The following is a 13,096-nucleotide window of genomic DNA, read 5'->3' as shown; positions in this document are numbered from 1 at the left end:
ATGCCAACGGGAATCCCCCATCCTTAACTGCAATTTTTGAGAGCCACTAACCCTGGGAAACAGGAGTGGAAGTGGCCCCTTCCACCCCATCTTCACAGCCATAAATACATGAATTAAAAAGGAATGTCAGCATTAATAATCTGTTGACACAAATTACAGTACAAGGCCTTGTGTGCAGGATTTGTCAACACCCCAGGCTTATCATCAACACCTTCTTTAAATACAGGACCCAGAGTATTCCACCAGGATCAGAGAAAATACCTACTCATGGGAAGAAGAAAGGATAAAAATCCTGGAACAGAAATGTAGTAGGGAATGCTACAGTGTATGAATAAAGAGTACAAGAGTACAGCTAATTGGCAGCGGCAAAGGCAGCAAGGATTCTTCAAAATAAAATACGGGAAAAAAGACCTTTGCATGGGAACAGCAAAAGAAAGGCAGTGCCTTTCAGGGTTAATTTACACTGACACCATTTTTCACTTGGTGGCAAAGCTTTTCTCTTTAAACCAAATCTTCCAGCTGCCACAAACTCCTTAAGCAAGCCTGAAATAATCTAGTTTAGAGCAAGAACTGTGAACTGAAAGGACAGAATTGAAAGCCAACCACAATGACAGGGCTGCCAAGCAAAGCCTGTCATTACTGCAGGGCTGGAACAAGTCAGGCACCTCTTAGCCCCAGCATTACCCTGGTTGTTCCCCAGCCACAAACACAAAACCCCCTGATTTGCCTTTTCTGAAGGGCACATCCAGAATGACAAGGTGATGGTCTCACCAGATGTTTTTTTGTTTCATTTCACTGGAATCCACTGTAATCAGCAGCCTGAGATGCAGCCACCAAAGCAGATGAGGCAAAGACAGGCTGGGGGATGAGCAGGGCAGAGCTCTGACACCTTTAGACTGGGGTGAATAAAAAAATATCACGGGAACATTAAATACCAGCCCTGGAACAGCCAGAGACAGGTGAAGTTCACAGAAATACCCACTGGCAGTCACTGCCATGCCGTACCCAAGCACTCCTGAATCCCAGGATTGCTGAGGCTGGAAAATCCCTCCAGGATCAGAGTCCAGCCTGTGACCAATCCCCACCTCGTCCCCAACCCAGAGCTCCGAGGATTCCTGGGACACCTCCAGGGATGAGCACTCCAAACCTCCCAGAACAGCAATTCCCATGTTTAACAACCCTTCCGTGGGGAAATTCCTCCTGATGTCCCCTGGTGCAGCCTGAGGCTTCATTTTGAAGCAAAACCAGAGGAATAGGAACAGCAGGTGGGTTTGGGGCTGTCCTTTGCAGGCAGCTTCTCAACTTCCTCCTTGAAATCTCTTGATTTCAAATTCCTTGAATCTCCAGCTGGAAGCTCCACTTCCCAATAACCCATGGAGCAGAAACTAATTAACGTGCATGTTCAGGAATGCAGGAATTTAGTCAGATGGAAATTCTGAGAGGGTTTTGATCTGCTGAACTCACTGAGCTGTGCAGATTGTCTGGGACAGACCTGGATGTGCCCAAGTGAGGAGTTAAACTGCAACATCCAGAGTTTTCCAGCTGCATGGATTATTCCCATTAATCCGTGTGTTTGTGTGTTCTTCCAGCTCTGGTGTCCTTGCAGCAGGTCACAGAGCTCTGTCTGCACCCACAAGGCATCTCCAAAAGCTCCCTGCATTCCAGCACCCTTGGATGGCACAATATTTAAACACCCCCTTTGGCTGGAAAGCTTCAGATTCCCGGGATTCATCTCAAAACCATTAATAGAAACCAGTTACAAAAACAGAGAAATTGCCCGGGAAACCAACACTGATTTTTTTTTTTTTTTTTTTTTTTTTTTTATTCCAGACAGAAGCAACCCAGAAAAAAAAAAACAAACCACCAAAAAAACAACTGACCAAGAAGAAATGGGAAAACAACAGGCAGCAAATAAATTGGGGATGGAAAAAGAGACACAAAGCAGCACCTTACTGACACCCACAAAGCAGGTGTAAATTATAACCTTCTGTTAAGTTTAATATTTTTAGCATGACCAAACTGTAAGAAGGTAAATCTGAAAAATCAGTTCTCTATAAAAATAAATTTAGTTTTAAAAAAAATAATTTTAAGTACTTGCTATGATTTTTTTCAATTTAAATGCTGTTAAAAATTAACTAAAATCACATTGTGTTTTCTGGTCCCTCATTCATGTGTGCAAGGCTCTCTCTTGGGTCTGTCCCACACAGCACAGGCAGCTCTTGGTAGGAAAAATTTGGAATCTAAACAGACAGGAGCAGGAGGGAGCCATGGAGCACAAAAGGAAATGAGTCACCCAAACTCACAGAGTGGAGCAGTGGCAGAACTGGAAGCAGAGCCTGGACCAGCGGCACATCAGCCTGGGCAGATTTTGGGAAGAACCCTCATTTTTAACTTTCCAGTGACCCCATTTCATCCCTCTTGCCTTTCAGATCTTCCCAGTATTCCCATTCCCTAGGGAAATCAGGAGTCATTTTGACCTGCTGCTTCTTTACCCCAGTAAAATTATATTTTCTACCTTTAATTTCATTTAAATTACTAAGTACTCATATCCCAGTCTATTCTGAGTGCCAGGGATGCCTTCAACACAGAGTGTTAAAGAAAAAACAGGTATGAGCTTGAAATCCCTCCATGAACCCTGAGGGGATGGAAAAATGTGCAGCTCTGAATTGGAGTTGCAGCAATCAGAAATCCAGGAGTGGCTCTGTTCATGTATCTGCATCTGTTAATCCTTCCCTAAAGTCTACAGCAGCAACCAGCAACTGGATTTTCCTAGGAAATCAGGTTTTTTCAGGGTCACTTGCAACTGAGTGCTCCCAAACCTTCTAAATTTATACAAAAGGTTCCCAGAAATCAACTTTTGAACCTGGAGTGCCTGAGACAAGAGAGTATCCAACCCATGACACAGGACTGACTCACTCCCATGTGGTTCTGGAGCATCTCAAGCTTTCCCAGATCCACAAAGAATCCATCAGGCTGTGCTCTGGAGGATGGATCCCCAGTCCTGGTCCAATTTGACAGCCGCAGACAGCATTGAAGCTCAGGAGGAAATGGCTGAGGCATCAAATCACCCCTCTGCACTCTGCTCAGCCCATGTTTGTCTCCAGAATTGTGGGAGAATGCAGCAGCTCCTGGCTGTTCCTCATCCACTTTCTGAGTTCCAGAGAAAAGTCATCAGACCTGGGTCCCATCTCTGAAGCGGCAGGAATTCTGCATCCTCTGTCATTCCAGATTTTGAGGCATTTTACGTGGACATTGTTAATCCTACACAAAGTTCTGGGGAAAACAGGGGAGAAGCAACTGAGTTGGAAAAGTGTCCAAAAATCCTGCATCACTATCCAGTATTCCAGGTTACTCCCAAGCCCCTGGAGCAGGCTGACCACAACACAAATCCTGACCACAAGCACAGCACAAATTGAATTTCACTCCTCCCACAGGCAGCACAAAGTCAGGTTTCCCTGACCTGGGAAAAGCTCAAGCCGCAAGTACCCAGCACTGCTCATTCCTGTGAGGAATGAGAAAATTCTGGGAGTCCTCAGGAGCTGAGAGCTGGAATTTTGTGTCCCGTTTGTGGCCACCAGCACTGTGCTTCAAACCACATTTTGTGGCGTCTCTGCACATGGGAACAGAGCTCTGGTATCAGGAGATTTTGACACTAATTGCAGCCCATCCATTGCACCCACCTAAAATAATTAAACAGTGGGATTCCAGCTTATTTTGAGATCAGAAATGACTGGGAAAAGGGTGGGAAAATTAATGGGTTGGTGCTGAAGAGGGTGATCAAAGGTGCCTCCCAGAGTTGTGTTATTTACCTCAGGTTTGCAGGCTGTTTCATTAAAAATAAAAATACTTTGGGGGAAAGGAGGGTGCTTTCCATAATGCAATATAATAATGCTTCCAAATTTAGACACATAAACATGGAGCCTAGTCATCTTTTAAGGGTAATCTGAAAAGTGTATTTTCTCAGGATTAACCCAAGAGGACTCTGGCCACCATAATTTTCTAAAAAACCCCAGGGTGCTGCTTGATTTTCCTCCTTTAGAAATCAAGTGAGAGTTCCCATTCCACTTTGGGGATAACACCGCATGTGGAAATGTAATTTCTCCCTTAGAACAATATGGAAATCCCTAATTCTCCCCCAGAACAAGACGGAAATGCATATTCTTCCCTCAGAACAGTGTGGAAATGCAATTTCTCGCTCAGAACAATGTGGAAATGCGTATTTCTCCCCCAGAACAATGTAGGAAAGTTCAGGTAACTATCCTGGCAGCCCCACTCCAGAAGGAGCTGTTCCTACACTGGAAAAAACATTTTTCTCTGCTCTTCTCTCCACCATCAGAATCACTCCAGGAGAAGGTGTTGCCATCCAAGGCACAAACATTGTTATTTTCCACTCTTTTTTTTTTTTTTTTCAGTTCCAGGTTTTTGTAAGAATTACTGGTGAGAGAAAGCTTTTCCTGCCTTCCCTTCCCTGAGGGATGATGTTACCAGCAAGCAGGACACATTTACCCCTGCCCCACCTTCCCATGGGCCTAGAGGAGTCAGGGATGGCAGGAGACCAAGAATAACACAAGATACTCTCCAGCATCACAGAGACAGTGAAATTGATGCATTTTTAGGCTATCTAAAAACAGAGGCCAGACAAAATTAAAGGAATAAAAAGCAGTTCTATTTATAAAAGGGCCTTCAGGTGCATTTAGGGCAGGCAAAACCCACCCAAAATGGACCATGGCTCATGGGTTTTCCCATTTTTATGAGTTTGATCCATTTGCAGATTGGGGGTTAATCCTCCAATTCCAGCTTCAGGAAATGAAGGAATTTACCCCAAGTTTGCTGTCCCCAACTCACTTTTGTTTCCATCTCTCAGGCCTGGGGCAGTGAGGTGTCCTTGATTCCCAGGCCTGAAGAGGAATTGCTGTGTCTTCCCAAAATGGGAAGGCAGCAGCTCCCACTGTGTGTGGAGTGTAGAGTTCTGCACTGAAGAGCTGCAGGGTTACAAATCCATGGAAAATAGAAAAGCTGAAATGCTAAGGCATCAAAATCAGGCAGGGAGAGTCCCTGGGGGAGCCCACTGAGACCTGGACAAAGCCACAGATGCAGGAACTCAAACAGTTTGAGCAATCCAAAGGCTGCTCAGTCAAGTCAAGGGTGAGCAGTCCCAGATTTACCCTGGGGATATACCTGGTGCTGCTGGGCAGATTCCAGCTGGCTGTGCCATCCCACCCTGGCCTGGCTGTGCCAGTGCTGACAACAGGGAAAACCCCTTGACCCTGAGGAAACAGCCCTGACTCATGCACAGAGTGAGGCCAGTGAGTAAGGTGGTGCTGCTCACACTTTGCTGACTCCAACTCGATTTCTTCCACCTCTTTTTCCCTTCAGCTTTAACCAGTTCCTTGCTGGCTGGTGATAAAACTCAGCCAGATTGTCCTACCATGAACTAATTCCCTTAAAAATTCCAAACTATTAATTTTTCACCTGCTGTGTCAACTCCTTGCTCACAATTCCACATCCTTTTCTTAACACCAATCATTTTACAAGTGAGAAAGGAATTCCAAAGTATTCCAGCTGCTGAGAGGCTCCAGGAATGTTTTTTTCTAGATCTGGACACACCAAAGGCAGTGACATTCCCTCAGCACAACACCTGCCTGAGCAGCAACAAGTGCCAATTACTGAAAAAGTAAGAAAAACACCAATTTTTTTAAATAGTTCATATTTTCTACTTCAAACAAAATTTTAGCCACTTCCATTTAGCCTTGTCAAGGTGCCACTGTCCATTCAAACTCCTCCTTTTTCCTTTTTTCCAGAAAATTCCAGCTACATTCAAGGGGGACAAGTCTCAGTTTTAGGATTCTTAGTGTCCACACAAGGAGCAAGACAAAATAAATCCCTAAATCTGGGATTTGACACAAAGGTGATGTATCAGATGGTTTTCTTAAATTCTCTGACTCACAGAACTCCTTGTTTCAGTTTTATTCCTCAGTTTTGTAGGGAAAGTGAAGCAAGAACAGATTCTTCCACAGGAGAACCAGAATCCTGTGTTTGCTCCAAGCTACCTCAGATGTTTACAGGAGCTACAGTTATTGACATTTTTATTTATTTATTTAAAAAGCAGCAGGGAAAAAAGGTAACAAAAAACCCACCACTTTTCAAACCCATTTCAGCTCTGCAAATGTTCCAGGCAGGGTACAGAGTGCTGTTATTTTTGGAGAGGTTCAGCCCAAATGACCCCAAATGAGGATGTTTTCCTGGAAAACAGAGAACAGCATGAATGGTGAAAAGAAAAGATGGCATTTAAGTCAGCCCCAGGTGCTGTTTGCAAGATCAGTAGTTTCACCTCAGCCAGGTTTTCAACTGGTGGGAACAAACCTGGTTTGTTAAATTTGGAACCTTTGGATCAGGGATCAGTCCCACCAAGGCAGAGCTAGCTCCAGGATTTGAGAAGGAGCAGGTCAGAGCTCCTGCAGCCAATGTACACCAATATCTTGGTTTTTGACATGAAAGTGCCCTATTTAACATGGCATGAGCTCACAAGAGTAAAGATGCCTACTGTTCCTGCTCAGGAATTATTAACAGTATTAATTATTAATGGTACTCAGGTTCTATTAATGCCCTGAAAGGTGTTCTGTACACCAAATGCTCATAAATATCCCCTGATATTGGCTGATTTACTCCCTTTTGAGACTGGAGTTTATTCCTGGAAGAAAGAACAGTTTTCACAACAAAAATATCAGAACAACTTGGGTTTTTTGCAGAAAAATCCCCCAGCAGCAAAAGGAGGACACATCACCCCTGTCCTCTCCCTCTGATATCAAAAAACCCCAAAACAAAACCAACCAACCAACCAAAAAACAAACCCAAAGCAAATAAAAACCCCACAAACAACAACAAACAAAATCCAAAATAGAAATAAACCACATACACAAAAAACAACCCTAAAAGATGCTCCAAAATAACAGGTTTTAAGCACACCAGCTATCAGGAGCCAATACAACAGGAAGAATATTTCTCTTTATTTCTCTTTTTGTTGCTCCAGTTCTGTGCAAACAGGGGCATCCCACAGCCTGTCCACATGAAGTCATCCTTGAAAACACTGGGAATAAATCCTTTCAGTCTGCACCACACACTTCAGGATTTAAGAATTCTCAAAGCTTTTGCCTGCCTACAACCAGCCTCAAATCAGAGCAGTGTTTTCCCCCTGGTGCCTTTACAAGCTCCTGGTTTGAATCAGGTCCCTGGAGCAGGAGAAGCCATCAATACATCCCAGACCATGATGAACTCAGAGTGGAATTGAATTAATGGGAAGTGAGTCGAAACTAGAGGAGACAACATCCAAAAATGTTCCCATGCAGAACTGTAGAGTGGCTGCCCAGGAGCTGAAGTCTCTTCTGCATACCCCAGACCATCACAGGGTTAACTCAGGCAGCAATTGCTGATCTGCTGCAATTTACACACAATTTAAATGTTTCTACTTCCCACCCATTGGGTTTCAATCCTTGTTACAAAAGGGACCACACTGCCTGATTTGCAGTGGAATAGAGAGGTTGCTATTTTATGAAAAAATTGGAATTAATTTTGTACTCCCCAGCAGTATCATAAATCTCCTGATTTTGCTTTAATCACAAAAGTCTCCTGTCATTTCCAACACCTCATCTCTACCACCATGGAGCACAAAGCATTTTTCTAGTTATATGAAGTATTGAAAATTGATCCAGGCTTTTAGGAAAAAGCTGCAGGAATCAGTTATTTCCCATTATTCCCCTTCCCATATACAATCAGGCCCAATTCTCATCTGGAAAGTAAAACTGGATTTATTTGTGGCTGAAATAACTTTTATTTTATGTCCAGAAGCCTCTAAAAACTTCAAGAATCCACGCTGATGTCATTGAGCACCACATTTTCTAGAGAAGACTCTTAAAAATGCATGTAGTTCTTACTCTGGTAAGAATTATTGCTCTCCAGGGTAAGGACACAACCAAAATCCTGATTGCCAGGAACTATTACTTGCTAACATTAAAAATAAATGGTATTTTTGCCACTGCCACCACATTGCTGGGCTCTGGCCTTTCCAAAATGGGGCAACACCCTCCACATTTGCAATGGGATTTGGTTCAGAGAAACAAAAATCAGAGTTTTCATCCCCTCCAAGTCAGCTGATTTCCTATTTTACAGCCAACCCATTCCAGCACAAACCTAATCACTGAGAAGACTCCTGAACTTGTTCTGTTCAGCTGAGTTTGCTGCCTGCAGTTAAGTGCATGAAATCCAAGAATTAAGGAAAAGAGACATTTGATTTATATTCCAGTTTTGAGGGACCTTTCCAGCCCAGTGAGTGACATAAAATCACCACCCTACCAGTTGTCCCCAAGCTCTGTAATTAATACCATTAATTTGTCTGGTTTTCAACCATTTCCTCTCAGAAGAGCAAAATAACGGAAATCTTCAGTATTTTAGGAATTTTATATCAAAGCTCTCCTGTTTGCAGCTTTTTTTTTCGTTACCACAGCCACACATGCACATAAACCTTTATTATGTGTGCAGATTATTCAGTGGTATGCAGATATTTTGAAGAAGAAGGGCAGCTCCTACTAAAGCTTTCTGAGTATATCCTGGACTCATGCTCCCTCTACAGAAAATCTGAGGCACTTTCCATCTCCCTGATTATTCAGTAAAGTGAGTTTCAAATTCCATCCTGTGGTCAAGAGCATTGAAGGAAGTTGACACAGCCCTGGGGTGTAAAACCTAATTTGTGCCTTGTAAGACAGTTTTTTGACAAGGAAAACACAAATCTTGAGATTCAAGATGTTAGGAAGGAATTCTTGCCTGTGAAGGGGGGTGAGGTCCAGAGAAGCTGTGGCTCAGGATGCCCTAAACTGCATCTTGTAGCAATGATTTCCAGAGATTATTTTTCTCCCTTTCAGTTTATTCTCTCCTAGCAGAAAAAAGGGAATAATTTTCAGCCTGAAGGAGATCCTTCTTTTCCCCCTCAGTCCACCACATATTTTTGCCAAAATACACAAGTTAAATCACATTAAACCACCCAGAACTGCTTCAAACCCCAAAAACAAAAGCAGAACCCAAAGCAGAACCCAGATAAAAAGTCCTCTGATAGGGTTTATTTTAGCTGTACTTTTCACAGCTTTCACAATTCAACCATGCAAAACCAGCTGATTGTATCAGGCTTGTCTCAGGCACATGAGTTTTTGTAGTTAATGAATAATTACCTCTGAGCTTCTACTTTGATGAATATCTGGATGTTCTACATGATAGGGGTCAATCAAAGACAAAAATAACCACTTTTTATTAGCCCAAAATAGAACACAAAAATAAATGTGCCTTTTAAGGATGCTCACACAATGCCCAAAGCACCTGCACACCAAGACTCCAGATGAGACAACAAAAGCTCTTGCAGATAAATTCCATAGAATTTGGATCCAATTCCCATCCCACCACAACTCTCAGGAAAACCCCAACCTTTCTGCAGTAAGGCTGTGAAAGAATTAAGTTTAGAAAAGAACTTTTCCAAAGGTTTGTGCCATATAAATAACAGGAATTCTTTCACTGATCCCATCTCCCACATCTGATTTTTCTTAGGTTCAGTCTCATCTCAAAGACAGACTTCAGAAATTCATCAGTGATCACAGGACAGCAGTGCCAAACCACTAGAAAAGTGCTTACACCTCTGCTTTGGGGAGGAAAAGCTGCCAGTTTGTCCTTGAAAACTCCTTCCTACTATTTTCATCACAATCAGAAAAAGATTAAATGTCATCAACATACTTAAATATTTTTTTTAATTACAACTGCAGGTTAAAATTTATGACAGGTGGGTTTTTTAACGCCTGGAACTCCTCAGGTAGATCTTGGGGGTTTGCCACCCTGCAGGAGTACTTTTCAAGCCAGCTTTTTTCCAGATGCGCTCCAAATCTTTCTCAAATTTTATCTAAAACAGGGATAAAAAATAAAAATTAACACAGCTTAGAAGCAACAGCCACTGCCTACGTGTCCCAAGGACAGTGTAGCTATAACACACACAAAGAAAACAAAGTTTTTAAGTGTCAAAATATTGAATTTTACTGCAGAAAATACATCAGAAGACATTAAAATGCACAAGGATTTTGGTATCATTTTAAAAGTCCTGTGCAAGGAAAGCTGAGAAGGTGGACAATGAAATGGTAAGGAAAATAAGAAGATTTTACAGAGTTTACTGAAAATCTGAAGCAGTGGAATTACAATTAACTCCAATTTGCATCTGGGCAAAGTGAGAATTTCTAGAGAGTTAACTAAACTATATCCCATGAAAGGCAGTGCTGAACGAGAATATCCCAGCTTGAACAAGCCCCCATGTCTTCCCTCACCTCTTCTATTAAAGGAAGTAAAAGGCTTCTATATAAAAAAATAAAATAAAAAACACTTGAGGACGGTGGCAAGACAGCGAAGAAACAAAGATTAAAGCAGTCTCCCTGATCCAAGGTAGACACGATTTCATCCTTCACACAAATGCTAAAATTCATCGCCATTATCCACACATATTTGTAAATTCCTGTCATGGAAGAAAAGTTATGCCCAGCAATTACCACTTTTATCTTTGGAATCACAGATTCACTGAGGCTGGGAAAGATCTGAGATCATTGAGTCCAGCTGTGACTGATGTCCACCCTGTCACCCTGCACTGAATGCCACGTCCAGGCATTCCTTGGACTCCTCCAGGGATGGGGACTCCAAACCTCCCAGGGCAGTTCCAACGCCTGACCACCCTTTCCATGGAGAAATTTCTGCTGGTTTCCTATCTGACCCTCCCCTGGTGCAGCTTGAGGGTAAATGCTGAATTCATTCAGGCTTATTTTTCCCCAAATCCATTAAATCCATCATCCAACACCTGAACAGAGGCTAGTTTGATGTGTGGGCACATTTCTGTCAGGGAACTCTCCCTCCCCTGAGCTCACCTGACGCTTCTTCTTGCGCCCCTCCTTTATCCTCCTGCGGATGAACTTCCTCCTCTTGAGCAGCTTCTTGTACTTGTGCCTGTTCATTTTCCTCCTGCGGATCTTCAGGACATTTCTGCACTGCACTTTGTCACCCAGGGCTCCCTCTCCTTCGCCAACATCCCCAGTCCCAGCAGGAGGGGGACACTCGGAAGGCTGTGGGTTTTCATGGCTCACTTCTTCCTGAGCCCTCTCAGCTTTGGGGAGGGAGTACCTCACTGTCAGCCAGCTCTCCAAGGGGCTGATGGAGAGTTTCCTAGGAATCAGGATCTCCTCCAGCTCAGGGTCCAGCATGTGCCACTGGTGGGGCTGGGCCCCACTTGTATTAGGGGGCTGGGTGCTGTAGCGTGCAGACGGAGAGCGGCAGCAGAGGAAGGAGGACACTGACCTGGGCAAGAGGTGGCCTTTGGGAGAAAGGGGTTGCACTTAAAAGGTAGAATTTTCCAGCAGGAGCACAAGTAAAGCTCTGCCCAGCTCTCAAAACGCCAGACAGCTCTGGCTAGATCAGGCTAATAAAAGGAAACCCTCACAGAAGTTGTATCGTCATTACAAAAGCAAGGAAGAAATTTCGATTTTTATTTCTAACAATGTTGTCATCTTAAAAATATATTATTCTTTAACGGGTAAGCTGCCCAGGTCACCCAGGCAGAGCAGGGTGGAAGTTCCCCTTCACTGGGAGGTGTCCCTGCCCATGGAAGGGGGTTGGAATTCCATGGCCTTTAAGGTCCCTTCCAACCCAAACTTCTCCATGACTCCATTAAATAGAATGTTTTGCATTTTCTGATGGAAAATCAATTTAGAATGGTAAAGAAGTGTTTGCTGTATCAAACCTCTCTGCTGCTAAGGAATCTTCTCCTAAGGGTAAAAAAGGTTAAACCAAAGCCACACCACACTTATACAGTAAATCAGAGACATGCAAACATTTGACAACCACTAACTCAACAACAGCCTTCTCTCTCCTGCACTGCTTGGTGGAAAAGAAACTTCTGGGAGCCAAATTACCCCAGGAAAATAAACCCAAACAAACAGAAAACTTGGTCACACAACACCAATTTACCTGCAATTCTCGAAGCCTTCAGTAACTGTGAACTCAGCCGTGATATTAACATTTTGCTTCACTTTGTTCACTGGCAGAGCCAGCAATGACTGTTCAAATAAGAACATTTATTCAGTAATGCAAACATGCAGCTTTGAGAAACCTTCCCTATTCAACCAACCCCACGTCCCAAAAAGACGGGCTGAGACCCTATATATCCTCATGGTTTTAACCTCAGTCTGTCGGGCTCTGCTGTGGGGGTCAAGCACCGGGACACCTGAGCCACGGAGGCGATTTATTCATAAAGCTTGGGCTGTTTTAACTTTAAAAACACGATAACTCCAGCCGAGCTTCCTGGCACAGCCCTGTTCCTCCCTAAGGCCGGGAGAAGCAGCCGCGCGGCTTAAGAACGGGCCGTTACCAATGGGCCGTCTTCTTACCCTCAGCCCTCCCGGCACTACCGGCACTGCCCGCCCGGGCAGGGCCCGCGCGGAGCCCCCGGGCCACCGCTCTCGCCCTCCCCTTACGGCCCTACCACCACCGCCGCCATCACCCACCGGCCCCGCCGCCACCGGAACTTCCGGCCGGCCGCAGCGACCCCTGGCGGCGCGGGGCGGGTAACGGTCACTCACGGCCCCTCAGGATCCTTCACGTACCGGTCTCGCTCCCTCGCGAGCCTTCATAGTCCCTCACGGCCCCTCAGGATCCTTCGAAGTGCCGGTCTCACTCCCTTACGGGCCTTCATGGTCCCCCATGGCCCCTTAGGGTCCCTCAATGTGCCAGTCTCGGCCCCTCACGGTCCTTCATGGGCATTCGTGGTTCCTTCACGACTCCTCATGATTCCTCAAAGTGCCTGTGTCAGTCCCTCATGGACCTTCACAGTCTATCACGGCCCCTCGTGGCACCTTTGTGGTGCTTCATGATCCCTTGTGATGACTCAAAATCCTTCCTCGTCCTTCTTAGCTCCTCACAGTCCTTCACAGTCCCTCACCATCACTTGTGGTCCTTCATGGTTACTCACACCCTCTCATGGTCTTTCATTATCTCACATGGCCCCTCAGGTTCCTTCCTGGCTGCTTACAGT

The 13,096-nt window shown here is 44.4% G+C and overlaps 1 protein-coding gene across 10 annotated transcripts; it reads right to left on the bottom strand.

Moving 5' to 3' along the window:
* Nucleotides 1-1,795: 1,795 nt before the first annotated feature.
* On the bottom strand, nt 1,796-12,695 carry AURKAIP1 (aurora kinase A interacting protein 1). Of its 10 annotated transcripts, XR_015278649.1 has the most exons (7): nt 12,570-12,645; nt 12,034-12,122; nt 10,938-11,380; nt 9,772-9,934; nt 8,818-8,926; nt 6,138-6,242; nt 1,796-3,273 (listed from the first exon to the last, which is right to left on the bottom strand). XR_015278649.1 is itself a non-coding variant. In XM_023940523.2 (4 exons), exons 2-4 carry the CDS (start codon nt 12,083-12,085, stop codon nt 9,827-9,829), a joined length of 603 nt encoding a protein of 200 aa, XP_023796291.1. In that variant the 5' UTR covers nt 12,086-12,122; nt 12,570-12,695; the 3' UTR covers nt 9,084-9,826. The 10 variants fall into 10 exon arrangements, 5 of the variants coding, with proteins under 5 accessions (XP_023796291.1, XP_023796293.1, XP_023796292.1 ...); XR_015278651.1 differs by lacking the exon at nt 6,138-6,242; XR_015278652.1 differs by lacking the exon at nt 6,138-6,242 and having other exon boundaries at nt 12,246-12,583.
* Nucleotides 12,696-13,096: the final 401 nt, after the last annotated feature.

Source organism: Cyanistes caeruleus, chromosome 22 (assembly GCF_971803275.1).
Source record: "Cyanistes caeruleus chromosome 22, bCyaCae1.hap1.1, whole genome shotgun sequence".
NCBI lineage: Eukaryota > Metazoa > Chordata > Aves > Passeriformes > Paridae > Cyanistes > Cyanistes caeruleus.
The sequence above is the reverse complement of the archived record's forward strand: the minus strand, read 5'-3'. Positions and strand labels throughout refer to the sequence as shown.

Coding starts and splice junctions, on each gene's coding strand:
- AURKAIP1 (XM_023940523.2), bottom strand. CDS start 12,085: ATGTTAATATCACGGCTGAGTTCACAGTTACTGAAGGCTTCGAGAATT. Junction 11,381..12,033: donor GAAGGCTTCGAGAATTGCAG/GTAAATTGGTGT, acceptor TTTCTCCCAAAG/GCCACCTCTTGCCCAGGTCA. Junction 9,935..10,937: donor GGCGCAAGAAGAAGCGTCAG/GTGAGCTCAGGG, acceptor TCCCTGTTTTAG/ATAAAATTTGAGAAAGATTT.